We start from the raw sequence: 18,472 nt of genomic DNA on the forward strand, positions 1-18,472 counted from the left end.
TACTGGAACACTTTACTTCTTAGTTTTCTTGAACACCCAAAGAAAAATTGGGAATGTGATGGGAAAAAACACTAATCGGTACTGCCATTTTTTATCTTAATTTATTTATAGTGCACCACCATATTGCAGCAATGTCCGAAATTAATATTGGTTATTCACAACAGTCCTTGCTCCATTGAAGTATAAATTCCTTAATACACAACTAAACACACTGGGGTACTTTTTTTTTTATTTATTTAGCAGACAATTAAGCTACCAGTATGTTTTTGAAGTGTGTTTGGAAACCCATGCAAACAAGGGGAGAGCATACAAACTCCACACATAGGGCCCTGGTCAGGTACTTAAACGCCTAAACACTGTGCCTCCGTGATGATCCAACCGCAATGGTATCTGCTAGGAATTCATGTGGATACCTGGTTCTCGGACAGTACTGAGCAACCTTGTGGTTCAGCCGAGAGGACATCATTTCTACCACTGACAGACCAGCACCTGTCCACAAGCTGGTTGAAAAGCTCCAGGTAGAGAGACAACTCCTTAAGATGAATGGCAAGCCAGTTCAGATAGTCAGCTTCCCAACTTGCTTACCCCTTGGGGATGAATATTATCAAAATTGCTGAGACATACCTTTCCATCCAGCGAAAAATCTTGGTTGTTTCCATCGTCGCCAAAGGGCACTGGGTTTCACCTAATTGCTTATGCGTGTCATGGTCGTGACGTTTCCTGACTGAATATGAAGGGGTCTGCCCCACACAGCAGACAATGCCTGTAGCAAAGCATTAGCTATGATCTAAGCTTGGGCTGAGCCTTAACTAGGGACCAAAGCCTTCGCAGGAGAAAGATCATCATCACCTCTCCACCAAACCTGTAGTTTGGCATCCATGGATATGATGGGGAATTTCAGATGTATAGGTGGTGGCCCTTGCAGAGATTGTGCATCTTCAGGAACCACAGAAGGTACTGAGGAGTTGGGGGAAAAAGACTGAAAAACGGAGTCGTCAAATGATAATTTCATTGGGACCACCAGGCCTGAAACTGGATCTGGAAGGTCAGAGAGTTGAAGTTCGCAAACGATACCACTTCAAAACAGTCCTTTATTGCATGAAATCACTAGCTTCATGCAATGGAGGACTGATACTTACTCTGTGTTCCCATCTGAGAATGGACCAGTGGCGTCACAAGGGGGGTTGCGCTGAGGGGTGACACCAAGGTGCAGACTGACACTCCCCCACAGTGACAAGAGCCGGGTGCTGCACTGTAGTATTAAGTGCAGCGCCCAGCTCCTGACACTGTGAGGGAGCCGGCACTGCAACACAATGCAGTCAGCACCCCCTCCCAGTAATATTGAAAAAATGGGAGGGGAGTGATTGGGCCGCAAGGCCATGCCCCGCCCCACAAGGTCACGCCCCCTTTTCGGGATGGGCACGGCTGCGTCGCGCTCACAACGTCCCTCCCCGCAGCGGGTGACACCGCGGGGAGGGACGCCACTGGAATGGACAAAATCTTCTCCTCTTCCAGAAAGATTCTGAGAAGTCTGGTGTAGAAAAGAAGACCCATAGATGTCATACACTGGGCTGAGACGCTGGATATTTTATTACTCAACCATGTGCTTTCAGTGTTAGATGCAAATTAATGCAGAGAACAGAGTCATTATCAGAATGTCATTCAGGTATGGAATGATCACGAAAGCGCTACCTTGGCTTTAAATACTCTTGGAGCTGCAGCCAATCTAAGATAGCTCTGAAATGGAAAATTTATATAAAATAGTCTGCAAATAAACAAACTCAAGAATAAATAAAAGATTCACATAGCTGCTCCAGCAGTTCAAAGAAATTGTTCTCAATTGTGCTCATTTTGTGAACATTAAATAATAAACTAAGGTAGTTTTGTTGCAGGTAGAGGGAAGGAGACAAGTGCAAACAAGTTCAAATTTACATGCCTACTCCAGCCACAGCATCATCTATACCCTAGGATTATCAGTGTCCCCTATATAGGATGGAAAAGAGATTAAAAAAAAAACTTTCGCTGTTTAGTGCAGCCCAAATATTTGGAACAGGCTGGTCCTGCAGTGCCTATACCAGCATAAGCAGGCAATCCATGTTCCTACTCCAGATGGAAAGTTATTTAAATGCACAATGTTCTACCTATAAATAAAGGCTTAGTTTTGTTTCAATCTATCCTTTAATTCAAATTTCTAAAGATGCTGGGATCGCACAATTTGGAGTTTTGCTGGATTTTGTATACAAAGATCCATATTCATTTGCTCTTGATGACTGTCTAAAAATTAAAAACGTGATGTAAGGAAGACTTAATTGTTGTTAGGATTATTGTACAGGTTGGATTTCCCTAAACACAGATGATATAAACCTGATAAATGAATATAATGTATCTAAGATGGGAACTACAAAATACTCTGAGCTTACCCTGTCAAGCTCACGTAGTCGGGGATAGTTATTCTTCCATTCAGTCTCAAGATTGAAACGAGTTGCTAGGAAAAAAAACAAAGAAAGTCAATGCAACTTCATTTCTGGTACATGAAACAGCAAATTATAATTATGGATAATTCCTTTTCTTCAAAATACTCCATGACAACTTTCCTTCAAAGCTAGAAAAAGATGGATAAAATGATCTCCAGTTCTTCCTATGTTTTTCAGTGACTTCTTAAGCTGGACATCTAAATATGGAATATTTCTAAGAAAAGGAATTGTCAGTACATGTTAACAGCTGTTTTCTCATTCAGTACTCCATGGCACCTCTTACAATGGGACGTGTCCAAGAGACAAAATAAAGAAGTCACTAGGGACACTAAAAAAAAATGATGAGAATAAGTTTGGGGGACTTTTAAAGTGGATAATACAATGGGGGAATGACGCTACCCTGTACACTATGTTACCACTCTGCCTGCGTTTACATACAGCGGCAGTCAATGTGTGTATGTACAATCACATGGTATATCAGCTTATAATCAGCGTGTCTTATATGATAATAAATGGTGACATATATACTGATGCTTCAATGTGAATTATATTCACAACAAAGAACCATACTAAGAATATGCTAATGAATCTATATAGCCTTATAATGGAATTAATCAGTATCAGCCTGAACTATAGGCAAATTTAAAGCCCCCGACTTATAAATGAATAATGTTTCAAATATAAACAAAAGAATATGAATTAATATATAATTAATACCCAAGTATATACCTGTACTGGAGATTATCCCTTGTCAATAAACAGCAGCTTTATATTTACACTGGCTAAGGGGTGTATTTACTAAGCAGTGTTAGGAGACAGAGTGAAAAGTGATAAGGTGCCAGCCAATCAGATCCCAACTGTCATTTTTCAAACACAGTCTGTGAGATGACAGTTAGGAGCTGATTGGCTGGCACCTCATCACTTTTCACTCTGTCTCCTAACCCTGCTTAGTAAATAGACCCCTAATGCTCATTTATGAAGGAAGATTTGAGAAGGGAGTTTCTAAATTGCTCAGTCATATAATAGTAGCTAATTACACAAATTTTTTCCTTTGGGCAATTTTAGCCCATGTGAGTGCAATACTTATAAAGTGTAACAATATTACTAGCTTGATTATAAGCAAACATTCTGACCTAAGGTGAAGTGATACTGTTTAAAAATCTGGGAATCACAGTACGTGATACAAAGTAATAAAAACACAGCTTTCCACAAACTACACAGACTGCTCTTACTATAAATCTGAAGAAATATGCTTATGGCTATCTGATGAGCATCAGAATTTACGTTAGATAAATTGAACTACATGTATTGTAGGAATTATTTAAGATGACTATATATAGGAGGGTATATAAATAATAAAAATTTAATTAAATAAAAGACGGGATCTGACTATATATCCCGCATAACCCATTACTTTTTTTCATAGGTGGGCATATTCAAAATAAGAGATTAACGATACTCTATAATACTGTTAATAGTATCAAGAAGCAAATAACAGGACAGCGAGACAGACTTTTTAAATTATTTTCTTTATTATATGTTCACCAATCTCACAATTTTTATTTTGTATGTTAAATGTTGATTTTAATATTTCACTGCAGAGGCAGACGTTTTAATTAAGAAATAAAAGTAATATTTTATATATATTTCTTTAGTGTGCCTGTGAGAGACAATTCTTTTCTTCTTCTTGTTCATACTTATCCGTGAGGTCTCTAATTTGGATAAGTGTGCCCCATACCAAGTTCCCATTTCTCACATAGTACTTTGATCACCTAATGTGCCAGATAAAGACTTTTTTCTTATGGATGCTTGTCAAAAAGGAATTTTTATGCTGACATGAATGCTGCTGCTTCAGTCATCCTCATGGATTTATATAGGATTCTAGGGAAAATGTCATCATCATCCAGATTACACTTTGGATGGGTTTCTTCAATTTCCCCAGTTGAACTAACGTGCAATGACACAACCAATGGGGACAATAAAAAGTTACCATATATTTTCCTGAGCTGAGTTGCAGATAGAAATCTTTGTTTACATGTGCATTAGCCACACACCGCCTATAGGAGGCATTTCTCACTACAACAGCAAAATAACCTAGACGGCAGACACATTCAGATATGGTGCTAGCGCAGAACACCTTCACCCTGTAAGCCGGACAAAGCCATCCATTCATTTCAGATGCTAAAGAGAGGGATTGAAATACAGCATGCTATTAATGTTACCTTTGAAAGCATCAGCTTGCTGTTCAACAGATGCCCGAACCATTTTCCAAAAACAATCAGAAACAGCAAGACTTAAATTTTTAGTGGTCACCTGATGAGCCTTAAGCATTCCTTTTCTGCAAGGTAAAATCAGACCAGTATGAAGATTAATAAAAGTAAAGCCACACAATAAAACAGAGCACTGTGACATACCTTCATGGGAAAAACTTAAATTACATAATTATAACAGCACTTACTTTAAAAGACTTGATCCTTGAAAGAATTCCTCTTCATAGTCTTTAATGGAATCAATGCTTTCATTGGTGTTACCTATTGAAATAAATTAAAAGAAAATAATTGTGCCATCTTGAAAAGCAAAAACCTTTGGACAATTTTTGAATATTGGGTATCCAGTGCCCCAAACTATGACAAGTTGAAAATAACAATGCACCAAAAAACTAATTTCAAATCCATAAAACATTGTTATTATTAACTTTTATTTATAAGGCATAGTTCTGCAGCATTGTGCAGAGCAAGATAATGGGTATACAGAATAACACAAATAAAGAATGAACAGCAGCATTTTTAAATGATTGTGCAAAGATTAAACCATCGTACATGTGATCAGTCCCAACCAGAGTACAGTATGGCTTTCTGCAGAAAGCACATTAAAGATCTCCCGTTTCCGTATTTTTGAAAAATTAAACAGTTTTCAGATTATCACTATATCATACAAAAATAATAAGAACTGTGATTTAAAAAAAAAAAAATAAATTATAGATTTATGTGTTTCAGTAGATGCAGCTATACAAATGATAGGACTACCTTTAACATGATCACCTTTTCTTTGGCTTGCTCAAGACGACACAGGATAAAGTTTCCTGAACCCGAATAAATAAGACCGTATCCATTTAGATAATAAAAAGGTTTAGTGATACACAGACAACTTCGTAGAGTTGGGTAACCACTGTACAATAATCGAGCTGACCAGTCAATTCATGGCTGCCCGACCCGAATATTGCACAGTGTATACACAGCCCTGGGGCCTATTACTGTTCCCAATGCTGCACGATATTTGTCGGTGAACAATCTTTAGGGACTTTTATCATTCTGATGGGAAGGATAATCGAGTAGTGCATACACTGGAAATCGGATGTTAATATGATCGTTAAAGCGCTCTAAAAAAAACAAAACCTTTGATTGTTTCTCTACTCTGTTAAGTGTGTACCTAGCTTTAGAATCTAATTGTTTCTAAAGATAAGAAGAGTTGTATTCATATTACCTTTCCCAGTTACAACAGCAAAATACCCAAGAGCTTTCATTGGAAACAATTTGCCTTCAATTATTTGTTGAATCTACAGAAATAAAAAAATAGTACAATATAACATGCTGTTAATGGATCGTCCTTAATATATTAAACAAGTTTGAATATAAATACAAAAATAGCACTGTTTAGTACAATAAATAGGTTTTCACTATTATGATACTGTAGCATGAATTACATACAACAGTTCACTTACTCGACTAGGGCTGGCAACATTTTTCTCAGCAAGGTCTACTTTTGTCAAGACAAAAATAGTGCGTCTGCCTTGTGGATCCATTTGGCTTACAAGGTCAGTGACAATGCTCCTCTCTGCATCAACAGAGCCATCTATAAAATAAAGAAGGAGAAATAGTTCACCTCATATCTTTCTCTTATAATTTTATAGTTGTTTAAATAAATGGAAGATATACAGTATTAGTGGTGGATTTACAAAGAAGTGTTGTTTCTCTATAATCTGATGACGCCCCGCTCAAATTTTATTGGTCAAGACAGTCATGTCCTTTACGGATTCTAAAACTGAAAATTTTACACAATAAGGCAAACTCAATAATAATATAAGGTTTAATCTTTTTATATTGTTTTGTTTATGTATTGTTTATATGTTTTCAGAATTTATACTATATATAGTTATGTCTGATAAACAATGCCCCCTTGGGACCTCCGTGAGATTTTGTAAATGGTTAGTAGTCCTATATAAACTCTCTTGATAAGACCTGGAAAATTAACTCTCCAAAAGCAGCTTGTGTACAGAGTAACTATATGAAGCTTGTCACTGTATATTCTGAGATAGTTCCCTTTCCAGATTCTTGGACCCTGATTTTCTAATTTGTCATGGACTCTCTTGGAAATGTAATAGCACACACAGTTTTTTTTACACAGTTAGCACTGTATACATACCTTGTATACAGAGTATGATAGCATTTGGGTTCTGCATATAAGCTTTACTAATGCTGAAGATTGTTTCCTTTGTATCTGGTGCCATGCCAGAAGTTACCGTCTGTGAAAAAATTAGACAAAGTTCACAACATAACTGATTACAGAATAAAATGATAGGCGCCATGTCTATGTTCTGTGTGCAATGGTGGGTGCATCTGCATGCAAAATTCTACATTACAATGCCACAGGTGAAGAGTCACACGGAAGCCGGTCACGCGTTATGTTTAATGCGACTTGCAGCGCATGGAGGCAAGAAGTATGTGGACGCATCTGTAAACATAGCCGGCATGCCCTGTACTCTAATAGTGCTACTTACACTGATTACTCCTGGCAGGTCAACAAGCACCATTCTCTGGATTCCTGGGCCCTTAACGCTTAGTGAGATTGTCTGCAAAATACACAACACTGCCATAAAAAAGACACTTCACAGAAATTGCTTTTTTGTCATCATCATACTGGAATAAGTTCCATATAATATTATATTTACAGTACCTCTGGGCTAACGGTTTGTCCATTCTTGACACTCTTCCTCATTCGTACCTCTATTTCATCCCTCAAGGCAGCAAGCTGTCAGAAAACACAATTCCAAAAGTAAAAAAAAAACCCAGTGTTAAAAACGTAGTAAACATATAAGTTTGTCACCAATAAACGTAGAAAAATGTAAACAGATAGATACCACCAGACAAAACGTTTTTATTATTATCCTTTATTTATAAGGCGCCACAAGTGTTCCGCAGTGCCTTACAAAGTACATAAACAAATAAGTGAACAAGAAACTAGTGACTTACAGTACAATACAATACAGGGCAAGGACATGGTTTGTACACATTGCTGCATTAGCAATCATAACACTCAAAATAAGCAGCAGGGAGTCAGCATTTAAGTGTTAGATGCCCTTATGGAGAGTAAGTAGTAGAAGAAATGTGGGAAGGGGGCCCTGCTCGCGAGAGCTTACATTTTAAAAGTCTAAAATCTAAAACATGACTAATTTTGAACATGAACACAAAGAGCAAATAAAAAATGAAAGGCTGATTCAGGCAACAGTGCCTGATGAAAAATAGGACACATCCCCTCCTAACATACTGTGTATATACATAGATTTTTCTGTGTGACTTGCGGGTGTGGCATTCCCTGTGAAGCCACGCTCCCTAACCGTGAGCTGGGACTAGATTGGCTTGTGTTCCCGGTCTAGGATCATGGTGTAGAGTGGGAGTGGAAGACGCATGGAGAAAGCTGGGTGCTTTGATGAAACTCCAGTTCATGAGAAGGGTGGAGAATTGTAACAAGGATAAAACTAGGATGAGATTCACAGGTAACTGCAGAAAGCATTAGACTGGAAATTAGGAATGGTCACAACAGTGGCTGAGGATCAATACGAATCTCTGGACTAGTGGTACTGTGCGCTGTGGTAGCAGCGGTTCTGTGTCTGATCAGTGGACAGGTATAGATGGTAGTGGACAATGTAGAGACAGCGGTTCTGTGGCTGCACACCGGCTAGTATCGTGGTTTTGAATGCTGTAGTGAGGCTGTACACCGGGTGGGTACCTGTGGTTCTGGACACAGTAGGGACAGTGGTACTGAAGTTGAACACCGGGCTGGTACCCATGGTTCTGGACGCTGATGGAGTTGCGGTACTGAGGCTGGACACTAGTGGTTCTGGTCGTTGAGGTTAAGCTCTAGGATGAAACAAGAGATTTGCTTACTGAAACACAGGATCTCAGGAGAAAGCCCAATGTCAGGACACTTGTCAGCATAGGACTTCACCTCTGACAACCAGCATAGAGGGACGTTGCACTAGCAGCTTGCCAGCGTTACAAGAAGCCCTTTATAGGACAGGGAATCAGGAAGGAACTTGCTATTGGAGATACAGTGGTTAACAGACCCAGCTGAACATGGCGGTGCCTATTTACCGGAGTCAGCGGGGAGATCCTCCACGTGGGACGCCAGATCAGGTAAGTGACAGGGTCTTTGTCTGATGTCTCTATCGTTGGTTGTGACACCGCGAGTCCACGCCCCCAAATTTCAGCTGTGCACAAAGGTCTATTTTCTTGAGGTAAAGAAGTTGAGAGGTATGCTAACAACCCGATAATGTCTGATCCCTGAATATAAACAAATTATGCCCGCAAGGTCACAAGGTGCTTGTAGTGATGTCAGATACATGCTCAATGCTGTTTTGAAACCGATTCGTCAACACATGCACAGTGGAAGAATTCCGGTGTTCATCTTGTATTGTGATACTGTGGACACTTGTGAAAACTTGTAAAGTATTCTCATAAATGACTCCCAGGAAGGAGTTATCAAGGGATGTAGTTTATAGACCAGCGGACTAAATGCCGCAGGTCTATATCCCGACAGCAGAAGCCCGACAAGGGACATAAGATTGTCGTCGAAAATACTGACGCCTATCTTAATCCAGACGCCAGAATGCTGATGGACACCGGACTGATCGAGGTAAGTCTGGCCGTTCTTAGCACATAGCCGCGGAAGGGGTGGGGGGTGGGGTTAGGTTTAGGCACTCCCGGGTGGACTTAGGGATAGGCACACCCCCCCCTCCGCCCTGGGTTTTAGGGTTAGGCAAGGGGAAGGGGGATTTAGGAGCCAAAGGGGGAAGGTTAGGGTTAGGCCCCCCCGGGAAGGTTAGGTTTAGGGTGCAGGGAGGGGTGTGGGGAGGGTGAGGTTAAGGCACCCCCGCGGGGGTCATGGGGTTAGGCACCACCCCAGGAGTTTTAAGGTTAGGCACCCCTAAGGGAGGATTAGGGGGGGAGAAGGGTAGAGTTAGGGAACTTACATGCTTTGTCGGGATTCTCCTCTGTTGGGCTTCTGGCGTCATCATTTCATCCCGGTGGCAATTGAGCCGCCTGGTATTTCATACCCAACCCGTTAGCAATTGAAAAATTATCTGTCATACTCTTTTTTAGAAAAGCAGAGCAGTTTGCATGAAATTGGTCGCGTATGTTCCAAACCGGACAGACTCCAAACAGCTTGTCAGATCTGTGCTGCACTGATGAAAATGAGGAAGCGTGTCAATTGCAATGGTCAAACACTGCCTTGAAGAGATGTGTTGCAGTCCGAAAACCATTGCTTAGGCCCATAAATAAAAAAGAAGAGGCTATTGTGGGCAAAAAAGCACAGAAGCTGGACCACTAGTCAGTGGAAGAAGGTTCTTTTCACAGACAAATCAAAGTTTGAGGTGTTTGGGTTAGAGACTCAAGTTTGTTCATCGTGCGACAGGCTAGCACATGCGTTCTGCTTGCATTCATGTTGAAAACAACGACAAAAGGTGCTGAAGAACATGGTTTGGCCACCCCAGAGTCCTGACTGCAATCCACTTAAACTGCTTTGGGATTATTTGGACAGGTATCTGAGAGTAACGAGCCAAATACACCTTGACAAGTGGGCTACAAACAGAGCTGAAACTTTAGAAGTTGACAGATAGAATGCCCTGTGATCAACGCTAAGCGTGTATACTTTGATGAGAAAAAATATAAAAACTCAATTTATTTGTAAACATGTTTGTCAAAATAAATATATATTCTTCATAAACTAGCTTCTTTTGTTCATTACCTTCCGAAAAATCATATCAACGAATTGATAGATAGATATTGCTGCAAAGTGAATGAAACAATGTACACATGCCTTTGGAAATAATTCTGCTCTAACTGCTGCTAGCAGGCTGCAGTGAAACAAGGCAAACAGCACATCAGGGCTAATCAAAATGATATAGGAAAGCAAGAAACGGATGTCCCAGGGTAAAGGAAAGCATACCAGCCAATTAGGATAGAGTTGGGGTGGAGCTTGGCCTTTAAAAAAGTGCTGATTCATTTGGGAGGGGTGACTGACGCTGGACCAGCTGGCCGGTTTGATAGTCAGTTAGACAGTGATATCTTAGTGCTAGGCATTGCCAAGAAAGAGGTGTTGTGCGTGTGTAAGTTATCTGCCTTCCTGATGAATAAAGCAGACTGCTACACCAAAGTTACAGTGTGAGCTTCAGGGAAAAACTGAGGAGGAGTAGGGGAAGAGGGACAGGAAGAGTCACTTATTTTCCTAGTGTCTGTGTCCCCATATTACTAAAGGAGAAAAAATACAATTACTCCACCAAAAAAACTGCTCTGTGAAATGTGCTACTATCAGACTATATTGTGCTATTTCATCGACTGAGAATTTTTCCAATCAGTTCCCTTTTGAGGCTATACTAAATAAATAGACAATAAACTATTTCGAGCAGGCAAAAAAAAGCAAGTAAGTTTGTATCTAGAACAAACCATGCTGCAATGCAAGGTAAATACTGACTGCTTTTACATGTAGCCCAAAATGATGAACAACTGTATTTTTACACAGCAATTTAGATTTCAGTTTGGACATACCATGCTAACATCTACATCTATCTGCACATTATAAATCTGACCCACCTGCAGTGCAACATGGTTTTACCAAGGTGCAAAGTTACTGCTTTTCTTTTGCTTTGCCTCCACCTCAGAATCAGTCCCATTATATTTAAAGTCATATCACAATGAAAGTTTTTTCCTTTTATCTGTACAATACATGTGCTGATTTAGGGCCTGGTTCAGAGATGGACGGAATTGCAAAACGCACACAAGCGGCTGTGCAATTCCGTCCATCGACACAGTCACATCCTTGCTGCATCGGTGATCCCAGAACTGCTACCGAGATCGCAGCCTGGGATGACAATTGGAACCATCGGTCACAATGGTTGTCCCTTTGGCTAGGCTGCTATAGCTGAAGCATACCGCGGCCTGACCAGTTCCTGGCAGCTTGCAAGTCCAGGAAATCTGTGTCCACCGACCTGGCCTTGTCCCTCCCGGGGATGACATGCCCCTGTTTCTGGGTATGTTGCCCAGGAAGGCCCCCACTCTGCCCGCCAAATGCTGCAGCATGTCAAACAAGCTTCAGCTAGGGAGGGTCTGCGGGCGAGATCTCAGGAACATGCGCAGAGAACTCAACAGCGGAGATGCACGCTAACGATCGGATTACTGTACATCTCTGAATCAGGCTCTGAGTGCAGTATAACGTTACAACTAATCCCTGGTTGCAGAATTACCGACAAGCATTCACTTTATGTGTTGGTGTTCATAATACTAGTGATGCATAGTGAAGTTACACAGTCAATGATAATACATATGGTTGCTTACATCTGTTTCCTTGGAGAGATCAAATTCCCGAGAGCTATCTTTGAATACAGCAACATGGTGGGGTCCTTCGCTTAAAGTAACCTGAAACAATAGCAAGAAAATAAAGTTCAATAGAACACAGATTACTACAACACTAAAATATTTTACTAAATACACACGCTGTTTTAAGACTAGTATTATTCACTGACATTTTAGAGTTAAATTTATATTGACATTACAAAATAAGGCACTCTTGGTATCCCTAACTTGGATGAGTATGTTATTAAAAGAAAAATAATAATATGTTTTTAACAAGTACAATTAAAGGGGGATTAATAACAATGAAGTTAGGAACCATTATGGGTACCGAGGCATGGCCTTTCCACTGTGGAATTTGTATGTTCTCCCCATGCTAGTGTGGGTTTCCACTGGGTGCTCCAGTTTACTCCTACTCCAGAAACACACTATTAAGAATTGGATGCAGGTAGTAACGGATGTGGATGAGTAAATACTCTGTGTACAATGCTGTGTAAGATGGTGGTGCTATATAAACAACAACAACAAGGTAATGTCGGATACTACGCATGAGGTTAGAATGGGTTTATACCTCAAGTGCCTAATTATTGATCTACCTTCTAAACTGTGCTCCATTTTGACATTCTGGCTGCATTTGCTCATTATGCCTGATTAATATTAATCAATTTAACAATGCGACTTCAGTTTAGTACTTTCAATATACCTTAACCGGAGAACGAGTCATCATCTCCCCAGACCCTCGAGGGAAGATTCGGGCTTGGGCAATCATTTCAAGGACACTGGTTTTTCCAGCACTTTGGTCACCAACTACAATTACCTTAAAGACAAAAAGATCATAAATGTTATAATGCAAGACTAGTCCCAAAAATCATAGTGTGTGTTTATTATTATTAGGAGCGGGGAAGGAATGATAAAATTCAGTAATTTTTTTTTTTTTTTTTTAAATAATTTTCAGACAGCAAATGGTATGGTGTTTATAGAGTCATTCTGATAAGGACAACCATGGCAGCTTCCAATCAACCACTACAGGCCTCTCACAGGAGACTTTACTAGAAGTGTCTTTGGTATCTTACTGTACTTGGAATTTATATGATTCCCTATGTTTATGTTAATACACGGTCGATGTTACTCATGGCAATGTTATACTATTTTCTGAATATGAAAAACCTACAATAAAAACATTTAAAAAAAAAAAGAAGTGTCTTTGGTAATGCCACTCAAAAAGAAAAACCCATAGTAACATACCCTTGGTAAATGGTCTTGCGTGTTATAGTTGGCATCATAATCAGACAGGATGTCCAGTACTTCAGAATACAGATCTATCAAGGATTTCTAAAACACAAAACACAGGTTCCAAAAATTATCAATATAACAATCTATTTTCTCGCTATTATCTAATCTACAAATGCTAATAACACACAGAAATAATTGACGCTACAAAGAAAAACAGAAACAAATAGGTGGGCACCGGCAAGGAGCCGCCGCCTCTTCTCAGGAAGTGACAATTTTTTAAAAAAATAAATAAAATTAATTAAAATTGTGAGATGATGCACTTTAAAGGTCTTCTAAATCCCCAACCCCACCCCCTAGAAAGATGGGGGTACCCTCATTTGAAAGAGGAGATATTTATTTTTGCACTACAGATAATAATGTATTAAAGGGATAAGAGACGATTTCCCCCAACCTGGCTACAAATATTTAAGGAGCACTCAATTTAGAAACCTGGCTACACATTGTTAAGGGACACTCAATTCGTATTGCCTGGTGATCACCGAACAATATTATCCTGTGCTACGGAAAACAGACATTTTCCATACATGGGTGAGAGTCACCACGTGCCCCATCTTGTCCATAATTACATCTGTAAATGTGGGGTCACCCACAGATTAAAGAGGGGAGTCCCATATATTTTGCAGGCCACTGATACAGCTGGTTGGCCAACACTACAGTTACCATCATATATAGATCCATTTTTACTTATATCACCTTCAGTTTCCGGTGATGAATGCCTTTGTCATCTCTTTGTAGCACCAGCTTCCGCAGATCTTTGTTTTCTTTCTCCAGACGTTCCAGAATTCGCTGGTATTTCAGCTGAAACATAATAAACACTAAAGTTACAAGATGGCGCTGTAGCCTATGCTGATCTGTCCCCTATGAAATGGCAAATAATGTAACTAAGATGTGTATTTATTTGTTTGTACTCCATGTATTTACCAGGACCCAGCATCTGGAGAACTGAGGAAGTGACAAAATAGGCTGTAGTGGAGCACCACTGTGTATTAGCAGTGCGGTACCAGCAACCTACATAAGCCCGACTGACTTCCAATATTTTCCTGGTGAACATAACAATTTGCACAGGGGAGGGGGGTTAATTAGGCAAGAATAGTTGAGGCAGGGGACTGGGAAAATAAATAAATGTACTTATAAAACACATAACTCTCGATGAACCTTGTACTACATCTAGAAGTCTCCTGCAATAAAGGTCCATGTTTTTCTTATTATAGGGGAGTGCAATACCTTACCAGTCTCTTAAAAGGGTATACACTGTGTTTGTTTCTTATCTTTTCTGAGTCCGTAACCACCCTACCTGTCCAATACCTTTTCTGAAATGAAAGTTGTAGGACTTAATCTCTTCCTGGCAGCAACCACAGGGACCACTACAGTCAAGTACTTGTCCTTAGGCACCGGTCTTCACTTTAATGATTGATAGGTTTGGGCAATACATTAAGAAATGTAATTCTCCTTAATTTGTCAGGGCACAGTGGGATTCCATGTACCAAGAATTCCCTGTAGGTTAGAAAAACTGTTTATACCTGCTCATATACTGGATCATCTTTACGGGGCTAGTTTTAAAGAGGACCTGACAGCATTTTTTGCTTTATTATCCAATGTATCTTCTATATTGTTTTTAGTAGAACTAAAAGGTGGAGGAGCCTGTACATTTTATTGAAATTACTTTTTATGGTATAGAGAAAACCAACGTGAAAGCGAGTTGCCAGCTCCAATTTTCTGGCTACGTCGTGCTCACTCCCAGCAAGCTTCTTGAATATACAGTATCCCCACAGCTGGAGGAAGACTGGCTTGGAGAGAGCATAGTGCATGCTATAAAAAAAAATACTCTCTTCTGGGTGGAACCCAATCCTTGCTTTCCTTACTGCATAGTGTACGAGGCAAGCAATAAATATAAGTCCTGGTAACAAGTCCTGTAACTGCAGACATACAGATTAAACACCCACCTGTGTTTGCAAAAGCTCTTCTTGTAGCTGATCAACTTTCTCTTTGTCAGATGCCTTAAACAGCAGATTGTGACATTATTAGCTATGGCTGTACTCATGACATTTTAAATTAATTGCAACAATTTTGGCACATACAAAGGTTTGTGCATCAGGACAGAATTCTATTAAATGTTGACAAAATAAGATACTTCGATTATTATGCAATTAAGTAGCATCTTTCAAATAAACATTATAAAAGAGTATGATTCATTGTACCACAGCTTGCATCAATTTCAAATAATAATAAAAATTAAATAACATTTTAAAAAATTATTATATCAAATACCAAACATATGAATCATAAAAATTAGGGATGTGCAGGCTCGGATAGGTTCGAGTTTGCACATTGAGTTCGGATTTTTCCCTCCAAAAAAACGGAACTCAGAAAGAGGCTAAACGTCATCTTACATGGACGATCATCATCATTCCTGGACTTTTGTCCAGAAATGATGATGTTCATCCATGTAAGATGACGTTTTGCCTCTTTCTGAGTTCCGTTTTTTTTGAGGGAAAAATCCGAACTCAATGTGCAAACTCGAACCTATCCGAGCCTGCACATCCCTAATAAAAATATGACTACACTCTTCACCCCCTGGCCATTAACTTTAACCATATCCAAATGATCCATATAGGGTATTTATCCAAAATCCTATTTAAATTGTGCATTCAACATGTATCTGTAGACTCACCTCCCATAAGACCATTATATTCCGATCACAACTATTTCACCTAAATATGTATGCTCACATAAGTCACTACCAACTGGTCAGACATATTTCCAGATCCGTCTGTGGCCATCATCAAAATAAGTTATAGCAAACATTCCACATTATAAACACAACATATACACGTGACTTCCAAACAAATAACAAAAGCAATTTCGACAATAAGAATCAAGAGCACCATTAACAGAAAGCAAGAGCTGTGGCAAGTGTGATAACTGGTTCCACTAATGCTTCGGGGGGTAAAGAAACATTAAATGAATATAAAGTAAACAAATATTTGTTTGATAGGTTGGCATTCACATATGATCAGTAACAGGTGGAATGCAAAAAGCAACTGCACTATATGGTCCAGAATCAAAATGCCACTAAAATGTTACATGATCTTAACAATCTCTGTCTACAATGTGTCATTGAAGACCATCATACGAATATGTCAAAACCTCTGTTGGGTTGTCTAAACATTTTGAAAAACCATAATATCTTTCGCCGCATTGAAAACTCCTCTTGTCATAAGCACCACTGACAAAATGACTGTATTATCACCACTCGGTGCTCACAGATTAGCGATCAGACACACTATTATTAAACAAACTATTATTTCAAGATAAAATACATTTGTATAGGGATAACTTCTCATTGCTTCCAGTGACCTAAGACCCATCACCTTGCGCTTCTGCTGTGCAGTGCCCGTGTTAATGTTCCCAGCAGCCCTGCGTGCCTCCTCTTCATGCTGCTTGAGCTGCTCTTGTAATAGAATGAGTTCACCAAGCAAACCCTGCCGTGAGTTTACAGAGAGAGAGACGCGGTGAAGGTGGAGGACAAAACATGATGAAGATGATGGGGTGCAAATAGAAGGGTATAACAAAGGTAAAATGACAGACAGCAGTCTAGGATCAAAACGGACATACAAGTATGTAGCATAATGTGTACACTAGTGTACTGCAGGTAAGGCAGCATGGATTAAAGCGTCTTGCAATGTTGCAAATTTAAAAAATTGTCATGTGGCAAATACCACTGACTGGTCTTTTAGTGGATATACTGTAGAAATCAAATGATGATGCTGTGTGATAATGTAGTGCTCCCTGCTAAATATGGCATGCCATTAATATCCAAACAAACTTCTGGATTTTGAAATGTCAATTCTTCCCAATGCGAGGGGCTACTTCTAGAGTTCTGCCATGTTGTAAAATCACATGTACTAAGCACATAGCTGCAATCACTACTCTGTAGTTAGGAAATGGCCATAAGGGCTACAATACTGGCATGGAAAAAGCTCCAAGTAGGGTCAGGGAATAACATTTGGCCTTTACACTTTCAAAAGTAACCTAGGATATATACTGTAGTAGAAAAACAATGAGGGGTCTGCTTTTTTTTTTTTTTTTTTAATACATCATGTGCAAACACAGTCTAGCTCCTCAAAGAGTCTGTATTGGAGAATGTTTAATGCACCTTGTTTATGTACAAAAATGTACAGCAGTGCAGCAAATTTGCATTATAAGGAATAATGCTATTTATATATATATTCGCTTTACACTGCATAAATTAAATAATTAGATGCTAAGGGTCATTTTATGTAACAGACCACTACAAGACTGTGTCAAATGATAAAAGAAAAATGCTGGGCAAGTGACAAAGCCAGGGGTAGGATGGATGGTGGGTTTCTAGGAAGCTTGTTTAAGTCACAAGGTATGAAAACTGTTGGAATCTAGACCACTAGAGTCACAGCATTTAATTACATTAGGGCTGGGTATAAACAAACTATATCGGCTTGATTTGTCATTGGAACGACAAATCGGGCATATCGTTGAGTATGTATGCTCGACTTACGCGCTCCCGCAGTCACATGCGATATCTTATGGTTGGCCGTCCTGCACGGTCAATCAACAGATATTGTGTACAATGACATGCTCCCGAATGCAGCATTGGCATCCTACAGCACACCGTCGCCCTCTGCATCATGCAAGTGTGGATGCAGGGTCCCGTTGCCCGTCCGATCGGCCAACTACACATCGTGCTTTAAACAATAGAAAGCAGATTTCTCTTTCAATGCAATTATAACGTTAATTGTGTGGGTTTAAACATTTATTGCTAGGGATGCAGGCAGGTTGCAAACTTGAATAAACTGAACATTTAAACAATCAAGCATTGAAGGATTACAGTTTTGGTTTTATTTTTCCACAGTTCAGTCTTGGTTTCTTGTACTTTGTCACAGGCATGCAAATATCTCACCACAGAAGGAGCGCAGGATGTATTAGTGCTAAACATAGGCAAAATCCTAACCTAGTATGCCACTTTGTGTAGTAAATGCAGCAGATAATGCACTCACACACAGCACACAAACAAATCCTGCTACACAGTTTGACCTCAGCGAA

The 18,472-nt window shown here is 39.6% G+C and overlaps 1 protein-coding gene across 4 annotated transcripts in view; it reads right to left on the minus strand.

Annotated features, from left to right (window-relative positions):
• Window positions 1-18,472, minus strand: part of OPA1 (OPA1 mitochondrial dynamin like GTPase) — a 100,561-nt gene that overhangs the window by 55,467 nt on the left and 26,622 nt on the right. For 2 of the 4 annotated variants that reach the window (XM_088444813.1, XM_088444812.1), the window contains 14 exons: window positions 16,765-16,875; window positions 15,337-15,390; window positions 14,087-14,191; window positions 13,346-13,432; window positions 12,804-12,917; window positions 12,086-12,166; window positions 7,428-7,502; window positions 7,252-7,323; window positions 6,897-6,996; window positions 6,196-6,326; window positions 5,958-6,030; window positions 4,933-5,005; window positions 4,697-4,812; window positions 2,421-2,485 (listed from right to left, as the gene is read on the minus strand). In XM_088444813.1, the coding sequence (XP_088300939.1) occupies window positions 2,421-2,485; window positions 4,697-4,812; window positions 4,933-5,005; window positions 5,958-6,030; window positions 6,196-6,326; window positions 6,897-6,996; window positions 7,252-7,323; window positions 7,428-7,502; window positions 12,086-12,166; window positions 12,804-12,917; window positions 13,346-13,432; window positions 14,087-14,191; window positions 15,337-15,390; window positions 16,765-16,875 (1,257 nt within the window). The remainder of the gene's footprint in view (window positions 1-2,420; window positions 2,486-4,696; window positions 4,813-4,932; window positions 5,006-5,957; window positions 6,031-6,195; window positions 6,327-6,896; window positions 6,997-7,251; window positions 7,324-7,427; window positions 7,503-12,085; window positions 12,167-12,803; window positions 12,918-13,345; window positions 13,433-14,086; window positions 14,192-15,336; window positions 15,391-16,764; window positions 16,876-18,472) is intronic. The other 2 variants (XM_088444815.1, XM_088444814.1) reach the window with 1 other exon arrangement.

Source organism: Taudactylus pleione, unplaced genomic scaffold (assembly GCF_031769625.1).
Source record: "Taudactylus pleione unplaced genomic scaffold, aTauple2 ptg000372l, whole genome shotgun sequence".
NCBI classification, from domain to species: Eukaryota; Metazoa; Chordata; class Amphibia; order Anura; family Myobatrachidae; genus Taudactylus; species Taudactylus pleione.